This window comes from Malurus melanocephalus, unplaced genomic scaffold (assembly GCF_030028575.1).
Source record: "Malurus melanocephalus ecotype Western Australia unplaced genomic scaffold, MMel_1.1 scaffold_55, whole genome shotgun sequence".
Lineage (NCBI taxonomy): Eukaryota > Metazoa > Chordata > Aves > Passeriformes > Maluridae > Malurus > Malurus melanocephalus.
In genome coordinates this window covers 508664-526322 of record NW_026623287.1, presented here as the reverse complement: position 1 = coordinate 526322, position 17659 = coordinate 508664, and the positions used below count along the sequence as shown (strand labels likewise).

General features: G+C 41.7%; 1 protein-coding gene across 1 annotated transcript in view; it reads left to right on the top strand.

Annotated features, from left to right (window-relative positions):
- Positions 1-17659, top strand: part of CELF4 (CUGBP Elav-like family member 4) — a 687912-nt gene that overhangs the window by 655961 nt on the left and 14292 nt on the right. The window contains exon 13 of the mRNA XM_057365600.1: positions 8172-8338. Coding sequence (XP_057221583.1) covers positions 8172-8299 — 128 coding nt within the window. The 3' untranslated portion in view covers positions 8300-8338. The remainder of the gene's footprint in view (positions 1-8171; positions 8339-17659) is intronic.

Here is a 17659-nt window from a genome sequence, read left to right as displayed (position 1 = left end):
CAGCTCACACTGATGCAATGTGGAGAGGTATTTTCGTGCACAGGAAGACAGGAAGGTGACATGAGGAAGATACTTGTGTATTTCAAGCTACCTTCTGCACTGGGTGTTCTGACCTTTTGAGAAAGTTAATCATGCCATCTACTTTCACTCTTCATTTAATCTCCCCTTCCCATCTGTTCAGTTTCTCTCAGCTGGAAGCAAGATGAAGAACGAGTACCAGTCAGCCCTCTCAGTGGTCTGCAGCTCACACTTTGGGGCCATTTATTATACAGCATTAGTATCAATTGTCAGCTCTATCATGACTGTTACCTAAAACCATCCCAGATCAGTAGGCAAGAAAGAATATTCTGAATATCTGAAGTGCAAAACAAACAATAGACATACAAACAGATATGCAATATCAGGACTGTTCTGATCCTTTGGACTGAACTCTGAAATAACATATGCCAGATGCCTCAGCCCATGTGACAGGTTAAAACCTTCTGCTTGAGTCATAGCATCCCTTTTAGAAAATCTCTTAATCAAGGTTTCATGTGATAGGTGCTCCACCCCTATTGCTAAGATGTTTCCAAAATATTTAAAAAATGCAGACTTGGTRTCTTATTTCCATTTTAAATTTGTCAGGTGCATACTTCCAGCTAGAAGAAATCTGCAAGCTCTTCTTTTTTCCCTCTATTCCTGAAGAAACCGTGTTTCAGTAGATATTATTTATAGGCCATRGCCAGAAGTATGTTTAACCTCCTCTTCAATAAACTGTGGCCACTCTCATTACTCTTCCAGACCTAGAATTACTCTTCTGCTTCTGAGTAAGTGTTAGACTTACTGGTTTTGTAGAGCAATCACTAGAACTCAATGCAGAATGCCGGTAAGGATCTTTCCTGAGCCACACTCAGAGGTAACACAACCTTGCTACTTCTAGAGGTTATTCRCATTCCAAGACTGTAAAAATTTGTGGGACTTTGAGAATTTCAACACAGTCCTGAGAGCTCATATATTTGGCTGTTATTATGGCACCCATCTTCTTCTTAAGAAGCACTGTTTTCTAATGAGGATTTCCTCTTTTTAGAAGTGACCCACTTGCTTTTTCCTGCAGACACTTAATTTTGCATTTGATTGGATTAAAATGAACASCCTTTAACTGAGTCCAGCCTACACAGTGACCCAGGTCACTTCCTTCTGTCATTATTTCACCATTTTTGTATGATTGGCCAATTTTACCAGTAATTACTTCAAATGTCTTCCAGGTAATGTCAGAAAAATTGAATAGCACCGAGGTTTCAGCGCAGTGCTGCAGGAGCCTACTGGAATCTCTGCAATTTTGTTTGTCACAACTGACAGGTTTTTTGGTGGTCTCATTTCTGGGCTGATTTAATTTGTTGTAAAGAAAGGCTCTTTCAAATACTCCAAAGCTTAAATACACTTTATGACAACTTGCTTTATTCACCGAACTTGCAATTTCATGCAGTTTCATTCGATAGAGGCTATGTTCTGTKAAACCATGATGATTGGTACTAATTGTTTATCTTTAAGTTCTTTGTCATATAATAACAAAATTCTCATCTTTTTTTTCTGACACTTATGAAAGTTTAAGTAAGTTTATTAGGTCACCTAGTTTACACCCTTAAAAAATTAATATTAGAATCTTTCTTTTTGTGGAACACTCTGAAGGTTTTCTAATATTCCATAAATTTCTAAAATGAACATTAATGGTTCAGCAAATTTCTGAGCCAATTCTTCGAATATTCTGAGTTTCCAATTATCTCATCCCACAGATGGGAAATATTTAATAGTAGTTGTTTAGCACTGTCTTCAGTTACTGACTGTTCATACATTAAAAAAATAAATGGATGGAYGGATGGGATGGATAGCTGGGTAGACAGATCTCTCTTGGACATGATTAAACAGTAGTGGAAGGTTAAATAATCCAAAAAGTCATCCAACCCTATTAGACACCGGAAAACAGCTGAAGTGCTATGCCCTTGATCTGCAAACGCACTCCTTTATTGAGTATTCCAGTACCCATAAATCACCTTACAATACAATACCTTCCAATGCACACATACATTATAGAGCTACTTACATACAGATTGTATCCTGAAATTCTTTACAGCAGTAAAAAATTGCAAGGCAGCAGCTAGTACATTGTGTAAAGAACACAGCAAGGTAAAGACCTTGCAAGGCAATTAAAGGAAAACCTCCCTTCTCTGATAAGACTAATAAACATGGAGAAAAAGAAACTGAGCAGCTGTAGGAATTAAATAGACTGAAGCAGCAGGGACGGTCTGAGGAGTTGGTGGCTAGGACCTGCTGGGGGGAGAAGGACAGGAGCTACTGAGCACCACTGTTCCCACAGGGAGACTTCTGTGATGTGAGCACCTTACCGCTGCCTTCACAGCAAAAAATGCCTTTCTAGAGTACACCTTTAACTGGTCAGCAACAAAAGCAAGGAAACCTTGTGCTAAGGGGACAGTTATATGAACAAMCAGATATATCAATAACTAATTCCTTAACTACTACTCAGAATCTGGGAGCAGATAGCAGAGCAAGGTCTCTGGTCTCACCAATTACCAGTGCTTTCTGCAGGTCTCTCCATTTTAGTATTCTCAGGTGTGACTCTTGGGTCTGTCCTCTGCAGGGCCAGGCGCTGGACTAAATGATCCTTGTGGATCTCTACCAACTCAGGATATTCTACAAATCTGTTRTTCTAGTCTGGTAAAATCCTTTCTYATGGCCTGGGAAAAATCACTTTGGACAAAAGGGAAGAAAAAGACATGGACTTCTTTGCTAGTGCCTAGGCCATGTGTGTGGTATTTCTTCTCTTTCTCTTCCAAAGGCTGAGCAGCAGATCCTTGCTCTAGTGAAATGAATACAGGTTGAATGTCAAAAGGAAAATGTTCAGAGATGCTGTCCTTAGCTAGTGACTTTCATAACTGAAGGAACGAGGAGTACCAAGAAAGATTCTTCATGGCAGGCAGACAAATACTCTGACAGAAAGAACCAATTAAAAAAATCTCTGGCCTAAAAAGAACAAATAAGCAGCAATGTCTACTCCCTTCTACTGCAGTCTCTTGCAAAGTGCACCTCTGAGATGGCAGCAAGGATCTGGAACATACATAAAAAGACTCTTCTTAATTTTAAGGCAAGTTTAATCTTTGTTTCTTTGAGGTCCCTCTTTTCGTTTCCATTGCCTGAAGGCAGCCTGCTGTAGGACCATCTGCCCCAAGCTCAGGAGTTTGGATGAAAAGCTTGCATCTGGACCTTATTTGTGGTCTTGACTCCTGATTTAAGGGAAGTTCAGTGTAGCTAGCAAGCACTGGGCTCCATCCAGAGGMAAATTCCTGCCCAAGAGAGACAATGCTATTCCAACCTGGTAGCAGATCATCAAGAGGCTGTTTTGCACATTAACCACTAATTCTCCTTGCTGGATGCAAGAGAAACAGAAAACTCAGAAGGACCAATTAAGGATCCATGGAAACATAATGATGTGCTCATTCAGGACAGTTCTTAGTGCACAAACTAATTCACAGGCACGCAGACACAACATGGACCATAAACAAAAAGTTTATGGTTGCAAAACAGTCTTCAGGCATACTCTGAGATAGATTGTGAATTCCATTCTTTATCATTCTGGCTGATAAAAACAGAAAAACAGCTTTTAGGTGATATGTGTTACATAAAGCCATCGGTGGTCATGCTGCTCATGCCATGAGAAAGGCACAAAGCTCTGTCCACACGCTACACAGCAAGAATTTTTTATGGAAGAAAAGGGGAGAAAATAAAGCAATTCCAAAATCCTACCCCAGCTTCTTCCTGCAAATAGTTTACACAGTTCTGCAGGAAAAGTGCAGGCCAGAAGAAGCAGTAGATTCCAACAACAGTACCTTTCCTGGAAGATGCTATGCAGAATCACAAAGATTAGATGCCATTGGTTGCTGTCCTAGAAGCTTTCTCCTTTCTTTGTGCTTTTGATAAATCATTTATTAGAACAGCGTTTTTATATAATCCCTGGGGGGGGGAGAGAAAAAGAAAAAAACCACCAACATACCCCCATAAAGTAGATTTATCACAAAATGCTGTCCTCCCTCCAACCACATTCAGACCAGAACGTATCTTTCTMTGATTATTAATTAACTGATGCACAGAAAGAGCTTCAAGCTTTTTAACCTCTCTCTTTTTTGTCCTTCAAGCGTGAACATGACAATGCAGGAGTGGTGTTCAAAACATAGATAACAACTGTATTATTGCCATCATGCTTTGAGGCCATGGGCTCAAACATTAAAGCCAGTTAGGAAACAAGTATTTATGTTATTTTCCRAGTACATACATTCTGTTCCTAGTCATACATGTTTAAATCTGTTATAGCTCCATTAACCCTGCTCACATAGACAAGGAGAAACAAAGATGGTTAACTGCCAATACTGCATGTAACAGCAAAAAAAAGTCAAATCTGCCAGTAGGTATTTGACCTGAGAAAGGAATATGCTATTGTTAGCCCAACATGCCTATCTATCTGCTTGTCCCTTAACCACTGTAACAGCTCAAATCTCAGGATAAGCCATAGCTTTTCTTCTCTTTGGAGTTCATCCAAATACCTTCAACAGTATGAAACACAACTACACATAAATAACAGGAAAGGGGGAGAGTTGAATGCGCCAGCAACTTCTGAGAGTATCAAGGCYCCTATAAACTAAAACAGTGAAATAAAGCTGGAGTAATTAGATGCTCTGACCCTGGAATGTGCTCACAAAGAAAATACAGTTATTGGCATTTGCCATTCTCCTTCCCTTCCTCTAGCTCTACAACTCCTGTTCCTCTACCCTCAGCATCCAGCCAGTGGAGATTTTTATAGTGCATCTGTGAGTAGCAGAACAACTAAGAAAAAAAACTGGTCCAAATCTATAGGCAACTAATACCAAAATCAGAGTACAAGTCCCAGCTTCATTATCTGGTCTAAATGAAATATAGTGAGCAAATGCACTTCTGATCTCTCTTATTAGTCCCATTTGTTAAAATGCTGTATTATTTACAGCTTTGCACAGAATGAGGAAATGGGCTTAGAATTCCATCTCAAAAGCAAAGTGATGATAAAAACTGGAATAGCTTTGTAAGCTTATCTCACAGCAAGATTCTTGCAGAGGTACAACTATATTAGCAGCCCAGCACCAGGGCTTATCATCTCTTGATGGCCTAATCTGGGCAAAAGTAGAGAAATAATAACATTCTGTCATAGAGGGAAGCATTTCTGGAGAGGTTTGGTTCAGCAGTTAACATGACTTTGGGGAGAGACTCACCCAGACTCACTAGATAGAACACATCTTACCTTGAGATGCTGCTCCTAATTATTGAAYCAGGTAAATCCCTCAATAGCAGTGCCTTGATTTAGGCTGGGTGCCTGCCTTCCCTGCAGCCAGCACTGGTCTTTGGCCAGGGATTCGGCTGAGCACAGCTAAAGGTGCCCTGACTGAAGAGAGAAATCCTGTCCTGCACTCTRTTGACTGTATTGTCTGGACCTTCACTCATAACTGTAGGGTCCTACAAACAGATAAAYGTCCAGGCACAATCAAAATGTCCACGTTTAGTCAGTAGGAGGGACATCCCAACAGGACCTGTTGCAAGAGTAGGAATCAAAGTTCCCAGGCCAGGTAGGTTCTCTAAAGGCATAAACTGAGCAACCACCCAGCTGCAGCTACCTCAGCTTTGATATTGGATCGCTGTGTGTGTATTAGTAAAGTAAACAGACCTGGCACTTCTGCCTAGCACTGGGGACAGCTGGCACACAATGGCCAACACCCAAATTATTRAATTCTCTCCCTTTCCAGAACATCATGGCCTCATCCAAGTCAACTACTGAAAACAGCCTCTCTTTTGTGCTAATGCTCAGACTTAGTCCAGGAATTGTTTGGTGTTAAACACAAGTTTTAAAAAAACTTAGCAGTATAGATTATTTGGTTCCAGTTTCTCTGAACTTCCCTGGCATGGTTTAGTCTGTTGTTTTAGATGTTACTTATGGGTGTTTGCCAGGAATATTGGCAATCCAGATGYGATTTTAAAAAATAAATGGGTTTCACTACATCCTATATTCAAAGATGTGAGGTATATAGGCAATATACTTAAGGTTGAAGTTCAAGTAAGGTATCCCCAAGGGAGTTTCCAAAATTGTTTCAAGTCTGAATGTAGATGGGTGAAACCGGGGGGTGTTTAGTTTATTCCTTTGCTGAAATTGAATGATAGGGCTTTGTTGATAGATTATTCAAGTAGTCAAATGTAAACTGGTAACATCACCAGRCACTCACTGGCTAATAAGTGATGGCAAGAGCAGATCCATTGCTGTTGAATAATACCACAGCTCATTACTCACTATAGCTCTCCAGTCTTCTCCCCAGAAATTGATGATTGCTCTAGGGCTTGACAGTACTTTTTGTCTGTTCATCTTCAGAGCTGCAGTGCTAGTACCTCCTCATCCAGGTGGTTGGCAGGAAAACTGCATGGACAGCCAGTTTACTCAGAGCCTTGGCTTTAAAAGGGGAGGACAAAGAGAGTTTCCTGTTTATTTCACAAGCCTCCCTTTTAAACCCCCATGTGCCATACTCAGTAAACCTGCTGTCTCACTTTGAGGCTAAAACCATAGGTTTTATGGCCTGTCATGAAGTTGCATTATTAGCCTAGGTCAGGGACCACAGCGTTAGGAGTGAGAAGATGCCTTTGCATGCACAACTGTGTCTTTTTCAGATGCAAGGTACCCTGTGTCACCTGTGAGACTCAATTCCCAGGAGGAACTAGACCAGGGAGCAGGGGCTGCTTATTGCATCTGCAGTATGCCATCCTGGTGCTGCTGTCAGGAGCAGGTGCACACCTGGCAGCAAACAACCAGCTTTAGCTTTTGGAGAGGCTCACACAAACCCATCCCTTCATTTCAGCCTGTCTGTTGAGCAACACTGGCCCCCAGGATTGATTTGTGCTGCCAGAGCCTTGCAGGGGTGGGTAAACAGATGGCTTTGTCTGGAGAGCAGGCTGGTCCAGGCTAGTCTCACCCAAGGTTTGTGCTCAGAAATGCTGTTGGCACAYAGGGACATTTCTGGCAAAAGCAGGAGAGGCAATGCTTGTATAATGTGATGGCCCCCTGCCCCACTAATATCCCAGAGCCATGGCTGCTCCAGCTACAGCCATATAGAGTCTGGGCAGATGAGGCCTTTTTTGGATCTAACATTAAAAAAAAAAAAAAAAAAAAAAAAAAAAAAAAAAAAAAAAAAAAAAAAAAAAAAAAACAGGGAAAAAAAAAAGTCAGCCCACACCAAAAACCATTCCTGAAGCTGAATGCATTGGATGCATTTCATCCTGTGTGGTTCTGACCTATACTATTTCATCAGACTGTTAGAAAGCAAATTGAGACAAAGAATGTCTTAGTTGACCTGTAGATACAGTATTCAGTCACTATGGTTGTTTCTAGTGCCGGGTGTGCTCCATGGTTGATTGGAAAATTTGCTGGCAAAGTATGAAATTCCATAGGGAAACCATGTTAGTGTTCATCTTTCAACTGCGGAATCAACATGGAGCCTGCAGAAAGTGCCAGTGATTAAAGCTCTTTATATTGCTTGGCTGGCCAACAATCAAACTATTCATGCCACTTATTACGATAATGGAGAATTCATTAAATTCACATTTTACTTGCATTGCCATAACAAGGAAGTACCAAGTAGGCATMTCAGGTTCCCCTCAGCATCAGTACTGGAAGGCAAAGAAAATGTTATGCTGGCAGGTTAAGGGAGGTCCAGAGGTTCACCCCAGTCACGATGGAGAGAAATAGAGAGAGACAGAGTGCCTTGAGACCATGCATTAAATCTGCTGACTCCCAGCTCGAAGGTGACCCCGATCTCRTGGCACCAACATTTGGACACCTGTGCTCCACACAGTCTAGTGTTCAGACTGGCACTCAGACCAGGCAGCGTGTCCCGGGACACTGATCTGTAACAACCCCTCCTATCCTTTGTCCCACATTGGCAACCATCCTGTCCTCACTCTCCTGCCCACCTGCCCACCCTCCTACCTGCTCACTTCCCCCCTCTCAGTGCCCTCACCCCCTTCCCCATGTTCATTCTCAGTGGTCGTTGCATGTACGTGCCGTGGCACCCTTCAGCTCATTAAGTCCCCTGCCTTGCCTCATGTTTTGACAGGTTTTGTGAGTTTTGACAATCCTGCCAGTGCCCAAGCTGCTATCCAGGCCATGAATGGATTCCAGATTGGCATGAAGAGGCTGAAGGTGCAGCTGAAGAGGCCAAAGGATGCTAATCGCCCCTACTGAAGGGTTTTGGGAACCACTGGATACAAAGCACTAGCACAGGTAACTGCATGGGGAAGGGGGTGTCAGCTGCAACTGTAGCGTCTCTCTGTCTTGTAGACCCTCAAGAAGATTCAGCTCTGTGACTCTCTATCTTCTGCCTTTTTGACTCTGGCTAGAGCCACTCTGCTCAGACACGCACCCACACATAACCTAGGAGCTGTCTGTGTGTGTGTCTCTCTAGAAAAAGAGGTGGAAGGATGCTTACCAAGGGATAAGCCAAGTTCCTCATCCCAGGGGCATCCTGCATCTCTAGAAAGTGTTTCTGGTCACTAGAGGAGAGTCAGCAGCTGTCCTGATTCCCCTTGCTCAGTGAAAGACAGCGTTTCTGGTGCCTGAAGAAAATCTGCAGCCAAGAGGTGGGACTGGGCTGCAGTTTAATCCCAGGTGACTGGACTGGGACAGTGTCTGTCTCAATAGCTCTGTGTTGCAAACGTTTCAAAGCATTTTTCATTCTTCATGCGGTACAGTCTGTATCCAGTTCCATCCCAGCATAACAACTTAATGTAAATATGTCACCCTGGCAACCAAATAAACCCTAATTTATTGCTTCACAAACTCAATAAATTAATAGAAGGATCCATGTTCACTTCTTGGTCAGTTGTTTTAAACTCCCATGCGTAGATAAAACCCAGACAAAGCCAAGGAAGTTTAGTTGGGGTGAAGACGTGGGGTCTCGTTTTTAGGCTCATGTGCCATGYATTGCTGGAAAGAAGCCAGCTGGATGTTCCAAGGGAAATTCTAATACATGCAACAACACCAAAAAAATCAGAAGCAGCAGCTTGTTTCATTGGAATCCCAACGTATCATAAATAACAAAAATGGAGATGTTTTCCAGAAACAGAAATATTTTCCATTACTGGCTGGCTCTTCCATTAGGTAGCTCTTTGAGAAACAGAAATATAAACCCTATGTGTTTGTTTACAGATACAGGAAGTCTCCCTATTGTTAAAACTGTTCCACAGCAGAGATTCCCCAATAAACTCAGCACCTCGGGAGGCCCTAAGCAATTTGTACTCYCGAATTAGTGATAAAGCGATTGGTTACGTGATCTTTCTAGGCCATTTTAGCAGTAAGATCCTGTGAATTTTACTCAGGCTTCTTTTGACTCATCTAAGACAGGTAGGAATTCCCTATCTTTAACTTTCCCAAAGAAGAATGGAGTGTTTTAATTTTCGCTGGTATCCCAAATATCTTTGAATAATGTATTTTTCCAGTCTTCAGAGCAGTATCCCTTCCAGTGAGAATTAAGGAATGGGATCAAAATGTCTTTGAAAGAGGTGCTGCACTGMAGACAACTTAAAGGAGATTAAGAAACCCTTCAATAAACTTATTAGGTGCACGTGCAAGAAACAGTTTCCATAGTTTAGAATCTCCTTTATATGTGACTATATGAAGATAACTGTCAATGCGTTTCCCCCTTCAAATACCTCTTTTCTTTTCCTTGCTTATGAAAAGGCCTCTTGGAAGCTTGAAACCAAAATATGTTGCCATATTCAAATGCTTTTTGCTTCATCACACTGGCTTTTTTCTGCAGGCTTTGCTGGGGAGAGCGGGGTGTGCATGCATGTGATTGTGTTCAAGCAGGGGCTGCCTTTGTCAGAGAGGTTAGGTTTTCCATGACAACCTGCAAAGGGACTGAGGAACACAAAGGTCTCCCTAGTTATTTATCCCAAGATTTATGGCTTAGCATAGCTGTGCTCACTGAGGATATGCTTGTTTCTCATGGGGGTGAAAGAAGATGCAGGGCTGTGGATATCTGTGCTGTTAAAGATTCACCAGGATGAGTCTACGGTGGTTTTTATTACCATGGTTCATCAYGAAGTGCTCTGAAGTCTCAGCTTGTTTCCTACAAAAAGGTTACTCCCTAGTAGAACAGAGATTTGTTGTTTGGGTGGGTATTTTCCCCAGTAAATCATAAAAAAATAAATCAGCAGGTAAAATGGTAATAAAATTCCATATGTCTGTCCTAGAGCATTTTTTTTTCCTTTCCTTTGCTTCTACTAAGCAGAACAGTCTTGAAGTGTTGCCTCTAGATAGGAGGTCCCTTAKCCTTCCTGGCTTTTACTTTGGCTCTAGTGCTCTGCTGTCCAGRAAAATCGTTGATACCACCATATCACTTCCACTCTCAGCTTAGAGGGGTCTTCTTTAGAGACCCTATCAAAATCTGTCTCAGAAGTCCTCATTGTTGTTCATGCTCACACCTTGCTGGGCCCACTGCAGGAGCTGTACCTGGCTCTGAGCAGGAAGGAGTTCTCCAGGAAGAAGGCTTTAGACATGTGGTTTTCCCATCTAAGAGGAGGAATTGCCCAAGTGCACGTGGCCCCAGAAGGACACTGCAGGAACATTCCTCAGGGCAGGATTCGGGTTAGCACAGGGAGGTCCATGCTGCCATAGACTGGAGAGGACACTTGGTGACAGCAAGGATGCCCAGGAGGTCAGAAGGGCTTAAACTCCCATCTTTCTTCAGCCTCCCAGTGCTTGGGAACGTTGATATCAGAACCCCAGGAACAGGCAGGATTCTTAGTTATGATGCCACAATCTTACCAGGGTTGGGCAATAGTGGTCAGCACAGGGCTGAGCCATCAGGAACGGGCCTGATTCAGAGATAGGTCAGCTGTTCTGGCCTCAGCATGGCATTTTTGCACCTCCACAACTGACTTGATTTGCAACTCCCTTTAATTGCTAGAAACACAATAATTCCACTGCATTTTTATCTGTCTGTACTTTGGATGCAGCTCTYTGGTGTTTTTAATTCTGATTTGAAGCATGTGAGTAACCATATTGACATCAGGGTAATTACTCGTGCTTCAAGAGGATGCTTAAGAAACTTTTTAATTGGGATTTTTCCAAGGAAAGGCTTTTTTCTATTGAACTGCTTTCAAAAAATAAGAAGTTGCCAACAATGACAACAACAACAGCAAAAAGCAGCACCCAGTTTGATATAATCCACCAGAGTGTTTTATTCCTAGCTGAGAAAGAAAGAGCTTCACTAAATTATAATTCTGGATTCACTTTAAAAAAAAAAAAAAAAACCACAACTTATAAATCTCCCATTTGGGACACAAGCAGTCTAGGCCACAGTGATTTGAAGTCCTTTGTTTTCTTTGCAAGTGCTCTAAACTTTGCTGYCAAACACTGAAAGGGTCTCTGATGTGGCAGATAAGCCCAAAGCTGCAGCAAGCAAAGCCCTAAGGAATTTAGATGGCAAAATGGCTGCCTCTGTTCTCCTTTTTCTTTATAATTAAAGTAGTAGTTGTAGGAAAAACAGAAAAAAAATAAGAAGGACAGAAGGATGGGCTAGGAGAAAGCAAAAGAGATGAGGAGAGGAGGATCATTTGAGGCCACTCTGCCAAAATCAATACATACTATTACCAATCCCCCTCAGGATGAGGAAGCAAGGATTCAGAGACACTCCATGTGTCTTTCAAATAGTAAATGCATAAAATAATTAAGAAAAAAACCAACCTGAAACTCACAGCTCCRTTAGATGGCCATTCCTAGGAGCCTTTCTATGCCATGTGCAGGTGCAGCAGTCAGTGCCTTGGGCACATGGGGGACTGCAGGGACAGGCAGGCACAGTGGGGCAGCTCTGCCTAGAAACCTACAGAGCTCTCAGCTCTTCCAGAGCTCAGGACAGAATGCAGAGCAGCCCAGGAACATCCCCATGACAGGTCAGTAAAGCACACTGCACACAGGACCTCTGGGAATCCTGTCCATTCCCCTTCCGTGGCTTCACTGCGGTGATTGGTCATTGGCAAAGTGATGTTTTTCACCTCAGACAGACACTCTGCTGCTGAAGCTTTACCTAAAGATAAAGAGACATTTGGGTGAGACTAATCCAGAGCAGTGACTGGCATGAGACCGGGTGAGACGAAGTGAGTGTGAGTGAGRCAAACTGAGCGAGGCAAAAGGGAAACAGAAGATTGGGGAAAAAAASAGAAAAAAGATCAACAGCAACATTTTCTTAGATGTCTCCGGAGCAGTGACAAAACACTAAATGAATGCACTGTGCAGACAACCTGTTTCTCCAAAATACCAGGAGAAATARCATAGACCAAAGCTCAAATAGAAAAGAAAAAAAAAAATTCAGGTCCTTCTTCACAGCTTCTTGAACATGGGTCGATGTATGGTTTATTGTAAAATGTGTGAAATGCATGTTTTTGTAGCTGTCTGGAATAGGTGGTATTTTTACTTGGAGGAAGAGTCTTTTTTTTTAATTGGAATGTCTCATTTACCAAACTGGAACACTTTGCATCTTTCTCTTTTTGTTCCCCTAACAAGAGAAAAAAACAAAAAGAACCCAAACTTCTTTTTAAAGTAAGCCTATATTATCAGCCAAAAATAAAACAAACAAGCAAAATTCCAAATAGCCATAAACAAAAAGATGTGAGTGGAAAATTTCTGGCCTCTCCTGTCATTTCAGAGAGCTTCAATGCAAAGTCTAGTGAATGTGTATTTTTTACTGAAAATTTTGTTGCTTATACCTCTCAGATAGCTTTCTATTACCTCTAGTGAGAGGCTATTCTGCRGTTGCATTGATCTCACTGTTTTCTATTAGGCTGTTCATCTTGAGATTCATGCCAAATATCCTTTTTCAAGATAAAATCCCATTTCTTGTGGTTATGCCTCCTACAATCAMGCTAACCAGCTTCTCTTCCACCTGCACAGATTATTGTTGTTTCCCTCTTTTAGTCATCACTTAGATCGTTTAGGACTTGCTTACATTATGGAAATTTGCAGTAGTATAATTGCATCAAAACAGTACTCCAGCACAAGCTTTAATATGAGCGAATAAAGAGAGAAAAAAATCAGCACAGCTTAATTTTGGAAAGTCTGTTTAGGTACTGGAAAAACATCACCTCAGCCAATATTTTTTTTCTGTTCTTTGGATTACTTTTGTTTTTCATTTTCACTGACACCTGTGATTAAATTAAGTGTCCCTGACTGTGTTTGCAACCCAAGCTTTGTGCTGATGTGCTCGTACTGAGAGAATGAAAGCGAATTTTAGGGGGAGAGGCTAAAACAGCACTCCTGAAGGTGTTTGCAAGACAGACAAGGAAATCCCTTTTTTTTCCTATCTGATMATTTTTAACCTGTCCATTTAAATTACTGATAACTTTACTACAGCAAAATTCTCATGTCTGTTCTACAAACCACAGTTTCGATACCAGAGCATGCAAAATCCCATTTGCTAATTATTTTATTCTAAGATTGGCACACAATATAATGCACTGATGGAAAACGACAATAATTAATTACTGCATTTACTCCAAAATTACAATCAGTAATTACTGCTCTGAGACTGAATTCCATTCAGCAATATTTGGAACTTGTTCTTCCTCAAAGCAGGGCAGCTTTTCAGGAGTATTGCTGTGTTTGCATCTAAATGAGTCCATGTAGGTCACTAACGGCTCCGCGCTATTTGTCATGGGAGCGATAGAGCAGCACAAGGCAATACCACAACACTTTCCCTYGGTTTGGAGCAGGAATTCTTCATTAACACCCATGTCCCCATTTTTATTTTTTTTTAATGTTAGATAATATAAATATTTCAGCATTAAATAACAGATATTAAAGCAGCCTCCCACTTCTCATCCCGCTGTGATGTTCTTGGCCCTGGTGTTCTGAAATAAACTTCTGGGGGCTTAAGAGAACTTTTGCCAAAGACTCAGCCATCAAAGAGTCATCTGAGCTGTTCCTGCTGTGAAAAGACCAGGAGCTRGATATGGTTGTGCCCTCTTAAAAGGCTTCCAACAGCAAAACCCCCAAAGCTGCAGGGTTGACTGGAGGGTGAAAATGTCATATTCAGCCCGTTGACCAAGATTAGTGCGGGAGTTCATATGGACAATGTCACAMAAATTACCTGAGTATGTCAGATTTTAGAGCATTTCTGAGCTCAGTGTGAGCTTCAATTGCATCAGTTAATGGGCAGCTGCARTAACCTGAAAACAGCAGCCTTTGAAGGAAATTTTTCTAGGTTTGTTCAGGACRGAGGTTTGCTGGGCCAGTGCATGTGGGACTGCAACTTGAAGGAAAACTGGAAAATATAAGAAAAGGGAAGAGTAGGCGTTTGAAACAGCTGTGATTTGAAATGAGAGCCAAAGAGATGGAAAAACACAGGAGACATCCACAGCCAAATTTTTTGTTCAAGCAGCAGCAGCAAACRCTGACAGAATGAACCCTCTGCTAAATAAAATACGTACAAAACAAATGAGAGAAGGCAAAGGCTCACAATGAAAGAGGATTGTGAAAACACAGGATGAGTCCTAGAAAACAAGTATAGTCATTTTTCTACAGGTCCTTCAAATAAGTTACAAGTCAGCACAATCCTTTGATACTGGGGCACTGGAGAGACCAGTAATGAGCAGACAGGAAACAGGCATGTTATCAATTTCCAAATGCTACTGGGGCCAGAATAAGAAACGRTCTAGAACTTCAGGGGTGAAGGCAGATAGAGCTGTGTTCGATGTGTTCAGTTAACACAAACATCAGCACTATGAACATGCTTTTTGTCCAGGCAAAGACAATATGAACAGCATGGGCCAAAAGCAGAGCACAGCCCTCTGGGTCTAWGGTTAAAACCTTCTTCCAGGGAAACTGGAAATTCCCAATGAAATCTGCGTTACAAGTCAGCCCCAACACRTGATTCACAGGACTCAGGTCACTTGTGCAGCATTGGTCAGTTAGATGAAAATGATCTGATCTTATTGTCACTGACCTTTGAGAGCTGCTGCAGAACCATGAATTGAAGCTCTATGGGGTAGTGTTTGGCACTCATGCTGTAGAGATAAAGAAAAGGGAGGATAAAAAACTCCATGAAATTTACTCTGCAGGGGAAAACTGCTACAGGAGTTGGCAAGAATCTTAATAAGGGGTTGCAGAATACTCCATCAATGTGAGCACCTTAAATTGATGTCCTTATGGTTTGGAAGGCATATACAATCAGCTGCACTAGAACACTGTTTCTCRCTCCCACAGTTATACCCAGTGATATATCAAATGCAATAATTGCATATTTGAATAATTCATAGGTATGGTAACTTTGGCCAGACACAAGTGAATATCAAAACTCTGGTCTCTGAAGTGTTTGATTCAGCTGTAGCAGAGAATTGAAGGTTTACAGTACAAATTCTGCTTCTCAGGTGTCTTTCATCCTTCCCCGTGACTGCAGTTAGGAAAAAAAAAAAAAAAAAAGGAGTTTTTATTTCAAATGGTTCATTTTTCCACTTAGCTGAGCTTCATCCAACCTTTTTGAAATATTGGGTAGAAGGCTGAGCTGGAGGGGAAAGGAGAACAGCAGTCAAGTCATTTCCCAAGCAAGAAGCAGAGTAAATGAAAACTCAGTGCTCTGTCTGGAAAAGTACTAACCACAACCATGATCGGGCTAAGTTCTCAGGCAGCGTCAATCACCAGCTACTCTGAAGCCAKCGAAGTGACACTGATTTATGGCAGCCAAGGATTCAGGCCCACTCTTACTTATTTAAGTCTAAATGTTCTCCTAGCAGAGATGTTACAATTATTTGCAATTCTAGAGAGAGATGCAATGTCACCATTCTGGCTGCTCTGGTTTTCTTAGAGCAGAGAGACTAGGGAATGATCATGTCTATCTTCAGATATCACTATGGCTYATTTTTAAAATGCCTTTCTGTGACAATGACTTACAAACAGAACAAAATCTCATACACCATAGAAAACCCATAGAAAACTGCACAACTCCCACACTCAAGTAATCCTTTTTAGAAAGAAAATTTCTCCCATTATTGGGAGATACATTCTCCCTCCCCAGTTCTAGAGATCCCCTTTTTCCTACGTAAAACAGACCTAGCACTGGGCTGCCTGAGGTGCCTGTCCTATGCAGACCAATAGCATTTTTAAATCCTCACAGTGATGAGATGTCAACCTTCGAGATTTCTGCCTCTCTGATACCCAGTCCTTGAAGCCAAAGATACCTTTTTGTTGATTTGAATGTGCTGTAGACCATGGTTGTCATGGTAGAGTCTTAAAAGCAGGTTGTTCCAAAAGAAAATAGGTTTTCGCTACCTTGATTTCTAAGGATTTGAAAACAATTGGGCCATTAAACCCATGGGCTGTGCAGWCAGCTAAAAATTCATCTTTGCTGGATAAGGTTGTCTATTTTTCTCTACTCCTTGGAGCATCTCCACTCATGAGCAGAAGCTGCATTCCATTTCCTGTGATGTATGACAAGTGAATGCTTTCCATGCTCTTTATTTTCCTCTGTGCATTCTCCTTGCATGGCACATATTTCTCCACCATGGCAGRTTGGACACTGGTAAAGGAAACCAGGCAGGCAGCCCAATGCCAGCTGTAGGAAACTGGGCTCTTACATGTTAATTTTGAGAGATTTGGTGCTTTCAGAAGGGGGTTTATTCAAGAGGTTTCTGTCTTCTGATCTTAGGTTACAAGGGCCTTGTAACCTTGTTTAGTACAGACCATACAGACTTGTACCACAAAATCCCAACAGGAATTCCTACAGGCCTTGCCCCATTACTCATGAAGACCAGTGTAATGCAGTTTAGAGAAAAGTGTACAGATCCTTATCAGGAGTAAAGGAATAGCTCACTCCTGGGGAAATGTTCCTACCCTTCAATCTCAATGGAGGAATTAATGTCCTTAGATGGCTTTGTTCAGAAGCATGCTAACGTGCTGTTAGTAATTAGTAAAGGCACACAGACTGGTGTAAATTAGTAAAGGCACCCTGGTTATCTCTGGGGTCTTTTCTCTTACAGCACAGGCCCACTTCYTGACAGCCTGACTTCTGGTACTCACCAGGGATTCCTGGAATTCACCCCAGGATGCCACTTAGGATTGAAATGCAAATGATTTCTTTCTTCCAAAATGCTCTAGAATAAATGAGTTGTCCTGAGGTTCACAGGTGTCTGAAGAAGTGTGGGGCTTGTCCTGCACCTAGGGGAAAAAAGCAGGCTTTAAGGGAGTAATGATGATTTGTGCCAGTTAAAGACTTGCTGTGGGATTTGGTCACTTACRTTCAGGGAGCAGAAATCTTCTGCTTTTTCTCTTCTAATCTTTCAAATTGCTTCTGTAATTTTTTCCCCAAGTTGTGTGTACTCAGTGTGTTCTGTCGATGTGAGAAGTGGTAATGTCACTCTGCTAGGAGTTTTATGGTTCACAGAAGGTAGGATTTGTATTGAGATAGACAGATAGATGGATGTCTGGTGCCTGAACACAACGTATTACAGAGATTGACCCAAAATTTTCAACACTAAAATCCCAAACGATAGACTGAGAGAATCTCTGTCTGGGAGATTTCAGATGGATTTGACCTCTTTTTTTTTTTTTTTT